Source organism: Helicoverpa armigera, chromosome 26 (genome assembly GCF_030705265.1).
Source record: "Helicoverpa armigera isolate CAAS_96S chromosome 26, ASM3070526v1, whole genome shotgun sequence".
Lineage (NCBI taxonomy): Eukaryota > Metazoa > Arthropoda > Insecta > Lepidoptera > Noctuidae > Helicoverpa > Helicoverpa armigera.
The window spans coordinates 775,358-781,312 of record NC_087145.1 but is presented as its reverse complement, the minus strand read 5'-3'; the positions used below and the strand labels follow the sequence as shown (position 1 = coordinate 781,312).

At 34.8% G+C, this 5,955-nt stretch overlaps 2 protein-coding genes across 2 annotated transcripts; one reads left to right on the top strand and one right to left on the bottom strand.

Moving 5' to 3' along the window:
• Positions 1-1,244: 1,244 nt before the first annotated feature.
• Positions 1,245-2,053, top strand: LOC110380965 (protein lethal(2)essential for life). Its single transcript, XM_021341127.3, has one exon. The coding sequence runs from the start codon at positions 1,374-1,376 to the stop codon at positions 1,947-1,949; it is 576 nt and encodes a 191-aa protein (XP_021196802.3). The 5' UTR covers positions 1,245-1,373; the 3' UTR covers positions 1,950-2,053.
• A 636-nt stretch (positions 2,054-2,689) lies between these two features.
• LOC110380966 (phospholipid scramblase 2) lies at positions 2,690-3,325 on the bottom strand. Its single transcript, XM_021341129.3, has one exon. It carries the CDS (start codon positions 3,323-3,325, stop codon positions 2,690-2,692), a length of 636 nt encoding a protein of 211 aa, XP_021196804.3.
• Positions 3,326-5,955: the final 2,630 nt, after the last annotated feature.

Here is a 5,955-nt window from a genome sequence, read left to right as displayed (position 1 = left end):
TGAGTTTTGCGAATACAATGTTTAAAATTATAATCTGTTTGCTGCTAGCTAGCTACTTTCATCTACCTACTTCATTCAAAAGTACACAGCTCGCATTCCTGCAACATTGTAGGAAAATAGTACGGCTGACTTACAATTTACAAATGGTACAATAATGCATTTCATTGATGTTTGAACAGAGACTTGTAGTTCTATGAATCTGCAATTCATACCTACCTATACGCACAATGTTAACTCTTTTACAACATACGATAGTGTGTCGTCAGATTGATGACTAAAAAAATTCGCGCGCTCTGCGTTTCAATGATTAAGCAGACATACACGTGGTGATAATTTGTAGGTTAATTTATTATTAAAAATGAACGTTTAAGCTTTTAAAATAGGCACGAGATGATAGCGTGGAAATGATAAAGATCATTTTAATTCAAGAATAGTGTGCATTACATTAGGTAGGTAGGTTTAACTTGCAAGAAAATTTCGGAAGTCGGTAGTTTCTACGGGCTGATAGTGCGAGGCGACGGACGGGTCAATGACATGACTTTAATAGAATAAAATCAATGTCAATTAGCAAGGATCAATCAATAATTCTGCGTGTGATGTAATTAATGTGTTACTTTTGTTAATTTATTCTATACTAGTGTTATCCTTTCTTCCTTTGTTTAGATCAGTCTAACGATGACAATTCCATTTTCTAACGCAGTATGAGTCAACGTGTTAAATATTGATGCCGTGCAATTTCAGTAACTAAAAATAGAATAGAATATATTATGTATTTTAATGCATGTTATCTGTAGTTTCTCGATCATTCCCCCTAGCCAATGCATCTTTCCACAATGTTCTAGCACCGGAAGATCCTGTTTTGCAAGTTGTGGAATCATTGTTTGCCCTCTAGCGGAATATAGAGATAATATTTTTTGGTGCCCAAGGATTCTAGGGCACAAAATTAATCTTGTGCCTTTAACAATAACACAAATTAGATTTACAATTAAAAGAATGGCTAATGAATCTGAAAAGATAAGTAATTTTATCTAAATGAAGAATAAATAATAATTTTTATCAAAGCGCCATCTATTGTCGAATGGATACGAAAAGTTTCATTCCATTGTAATACATTTACGCTACTCCCTAACAGATGGCGCTGTTAACACGTTCTGGAATGAAATGGAAACTTGTCGAAGCTACTCGAAATGTCTTTTTTGTCGGCAGGAAATATAAAAGTTGCGCGCGCCTCTACCGGCGTCAGTATTGAACTAAACGCAAGCGATTCCGAGTGAAAAGCGAGAGAGATTCCAAGCGGTATTTAAAGTGAGATTTGCTCTCAAGTAAACTAAGAGTGAGTTTGAAAGTATTTAGACAAATTTTAAACTGGAATAATGGCGCTTCTACCATACTTGTTGGACGATCTACGCCCACGTCGTATTCGAGATCAGCTATTTGGATTAGATCTGTCTCCGGACGACTTCTTGGCTGACATAGTTGACCGGCCGATGCTCTCCGTGCGAAAGTACATTCGTCCGTGGAGGAATTTGGCCGCAGTCGCCCGGGACGTTGGTTCAACCATCAAGTCTGACAAGGACAAGTTCCAAGTGAATTTGGATGTTCAGCACTTTGACCCGGAGGAGATTTCTGTCAAGACTTCGGATGGTTACGTTGTGATAGAAGGAAAACACGAAGAGAGGAAAGATGAGCACGGATATGTGTCTCGCCACTTTACGCGTCGGTATGCCCTGCCTGAAGGTTGTAACCCGGAGACTGTGGAGTCCAGGCTGTCTTCTGATGGTGTGCTGACTGTAGTGGCTCCGAAGGTGTCGGAGAGCAAGAATGAGAGGGCCATCCCCATCACTCAGACGGGACCAGTGAGAAGAAAGGCTCATGAAGAACAAGAAATGAATGGCAGTGCTGAAGAAGAAGCCATTGAGAAAACCCCGCAAAAGAAACGCAAGAAGTAGAATATTCCAAATGTAGTTTTAAGTTGAAATACTTAAGTAACCGCTACGTACCTCCGTTAGTTAATATAAGACTGATTTCAGTATTTGTAAGATTATTTCAATAAATACTATACTTTTTTCTGTAAAATTGCATCGTTTTATTTCAAACCCCTAGCAATAAATTACAGTGAACACTTAAATACAACACATTGCTCAGTAAGATTGAGTAGGCGTTTTTCGTTTTGTATAAAATTTTCAAAATGCTTTGCAGATAAATTATTAGATAAGTCGAAAGTATTTTTTTACATAGCATAATGCCAAACTAAGCTCAATTACCAACACAATCTAAATAAGACAGGTCAATGGAGTTTAAGTATTTGCAATTTTAACAGCTGTAGACGTCATTTCATATTTAGAAAAAAGTGCGTCCGTAATTCAGATTCACACTGTTTTGAAAGTAATGTAGATACAGGTCACTGTAATATTTTGATATAAATAGCTAGTTCTAATGACAACAGAAAATATATCAACTAGCAACATTTCATGAATTCAACATTTTTTTAATAATTGAAATTATTTAATAGCGCCTATCGTTGTCGCGCCGAATTCTGAAACGCGAACCATCGTTTCATTGCTCACGCGTTTTAAACAGGAGCTTGATATATTAAAACAAAATACATGTATGTAGCGAAATTATTGATTTATTGGTCGTTCAAGTTTACAATTCAGAATGCAATCGCTGTAAATAATAGTTATTTCTTTCAATATTTCGAACAAGCTATTAGGAAACTCGCTCCAAGCAACACAGTTTTATCTTTAACGTCTAATTCGGGAGGGAAGGTTACTCCGAAGTTTTTGACGTCAAAAACCATGGTTGTGGGTAACTTATCTTGCACCACGCCTATGGAACGATTACCATACACCAAGAACACTTTGTACGCGTATTGAAACATGCCCTCAGCACGAATCTTCAAAACCTTTTTCCCGACTTGGTTCTTAACGCTGTAAGTATCGATGCAAGACAGACATTTTTGAACCGACCCCACGAAGTTCCCCGGAGGTGCCCAAACTAACACTTTGTTCGCAAATATCTTGAAAGGCTTTTCTACGTTGATTACTTCGTTGCCATAGTTGTTAAATATTTTCACGTTAAAGGCTTGGAAGCGTTTTGTTAGGACTGCCAAGAAAACTTTTTGTCCTCCGCGGTTGAAGATGGTGTAAGCTATGCCGCTCGTGCCTATCAAGTCGTGTAGGACATCTCTCTTCTCAGCAATGATGAGCTGGTCCAGGGGATAGACAAATGCTAGTCCTGGGATAGTTTCGTCTGGGACATTAGGACAGGTCATCCAAGGCGTTATGTCTTCAGCCTCGTTTTTCTGAATATTCGTTATTGGCATTTACATTGGTCTTTACGTCGATGTGTTCTGGCTTCATGATACGTTATAATGGTTGATGTGCCTGTCGTTCATTAAAACGGCGTTCATGATTTTTTATTTACATTTTCTTTACAAATTCGGTGAATGTACAATGACGTTACTATTGACATTCATGACCAACAATTTGTCAATTTGTATTCTTTTTGATAAAATGACCAAAGACATTACTGATTTTTATTTATTTAAATTCAATTAACCAATATTTTTAACATTTTCGGTAAGCTCTGAGCCAAAGCAAAAGCAGCTATTGGTAATTTTTATAGTATTTTCTTGTAAACTGCGCCATCTCTTAGATATAATTCGAACAACGTCAGATTCATTCGTAGCGAAATATGTGCTACCACTGTGACTAGTATGGTTTGTTAGTGTTACTGATACTCACCGCCAGATTGTTAGGAATTTATAGTCTATGACATTTAAAAAATGTAGGGTTGTTAGTCTATGAAAAAGAATGACTGTGGTGTGAATTGTCATGATGTAAAAACCAGTGAGAACAATGTTATAATTCCTAACAAAATGTGAGTGTATTTCTTTAACTATTAATAAAGATATTCAAGAAGACCAGAAGTTTGAATACCTACAATAGGTTATGGGCCCAGAACGCCCGAGAAGAAAAAATTAAAAACCGGGATTGGGTAATGAAAAACCCAACATGAAAAACAAGTGAAAAAAACTAAAAAACAGTAATAACAAGGAAGAAAATAAAAAACGGTGAAAAACTAAAAAATGGAAAAACCTGAGATAATACAGATAGAAAAATTAAAAGATGCGGAAACATTTTTATTGTGGAAATTTGAATTCAATATACACTTAAAAGCGGCAAATCTTGCAAAACAATTGCACAAATAAAAGAAGATGACAAGAAAAGTGACTTCAGTATCAAAGATGCTCAGGTGCAAAGAATTATCATAAGCAGTATTGATAAGAAACTAAAAGGTCACATAATTAATTGCAACAGTGCACGTGAAATGTACGTAAAATTATGTGAAATATTCGAAGGTTCTGAGCAAAGAAACAAAGATGCCCTATTACAAGAGTTTTTCACATATAAGAAACAGGACAGTCAATCGCTTTCCCAATTAATAAGCGAAATAGAAAATTTACAATTTCGTATAAATCAGCTAGGAACAAAATAGATGATGAAATGGTCATATCCAAAATATTAAGCTGTTTACCAAATAATTTAAACTATTTTATAACTTCTTGGGAATGCATGGCAGACGATAAAAAAACCCTTCAAAATTTAACAAACAGACTTCTGGCTGAAGAAAATCGAATGTTGAAAGCAAAAGACAGTGACAAGCAGCTAGCATTTCAAGCTACATCTTCATCTACATCTAAGAAAAAGTTTAATACAATAAAATGTTTCAAATGTAACAAAACAGGGCACATGAAGAAAGACTGTAGAGCCTGTAGTATCTGCAAAAGGGACAACCATGAAGATAAAGACTGTAAGTTTAAGAATAAACAGTGCTCAATCTGTAAAAAATTTAATCACAAAGAAGAAAATTGTTTTTTCAAAAATAAGAATAAGAATGAGAATGAAGAAAAAAGTAACAAAAGAATAGAAAAGGCATTTTTTACAAATGGTGAAATTCAAGAACCAAAACAGAAAGAATTTGTTGTAGATTCTGGGTGTACTGCACACATGACCAAAAATTTAGACATACTAAAATTTTTTGAATGTAAACCATCATCTGTTTTGACTGCAAATGAAGAAACAATAGAGGTGAAAGGGACTGGTAAAGTCATTGGCAATAAATGTACTCTTAATAATACCCTGCTTGTTCCTGACTTATCACAAAATTTATTATCGGTTAATGCAGTTACAAACAATCAAGGAGTGGTTATATTTACCAAAGATAATGTAAAAATATATAAGGAGTCAGAATTAATATTAACAGGAAAAAAAGAAAACGGTTTATATAAAATTAATTTGGATGATAATAATATGCAAGAAAAAACACTGTTAATGAAAGAAAATGGCACTGCCTTAGAATGGCATCAAAGACTTGGACATCCAGGAAAGAAAATACTAGATATATTACCAGATGTGGCAGATGGAATAAAAATAAATGGATTAAGGCAAATAGACGAATGTGAAATCTGTACACAAGCTAAACAAACAAGACTCCCATTTAACACAGTAAGAAACAGAGCCAGTAGACCACTTCAATTATTACATACTGATGTATGTGGACCGTTCGAAAACAAAACGTATGATGGCTATAGTTATGTTTTAACCGTCATGGATGATTATACTCATTTTACTAAAATATACTTGCTTAAATATAAAAATGAAGTTAAAGAAAATTTAAAACATTATATAGAAGAAACAGAAAGAGAGAGAACAGAAAAGGTATCTACCATAAGATGCGATAATGGAGGTGAATACACAAGCAATGATTTTAAAAAATGGTGTACTGAAAAGGGAATAAAACTAGATTATACAGTACCATATTCACCACAACTAAATGGTAAAGCAGAAAGACTAAATCGAACATTATTAGATAAAATCAGAGCATTACTATTTGATTCAGGGTTAGATAAAGAAATGTGGGGTGAAGCTGTATACTGTTCTACTTATATTA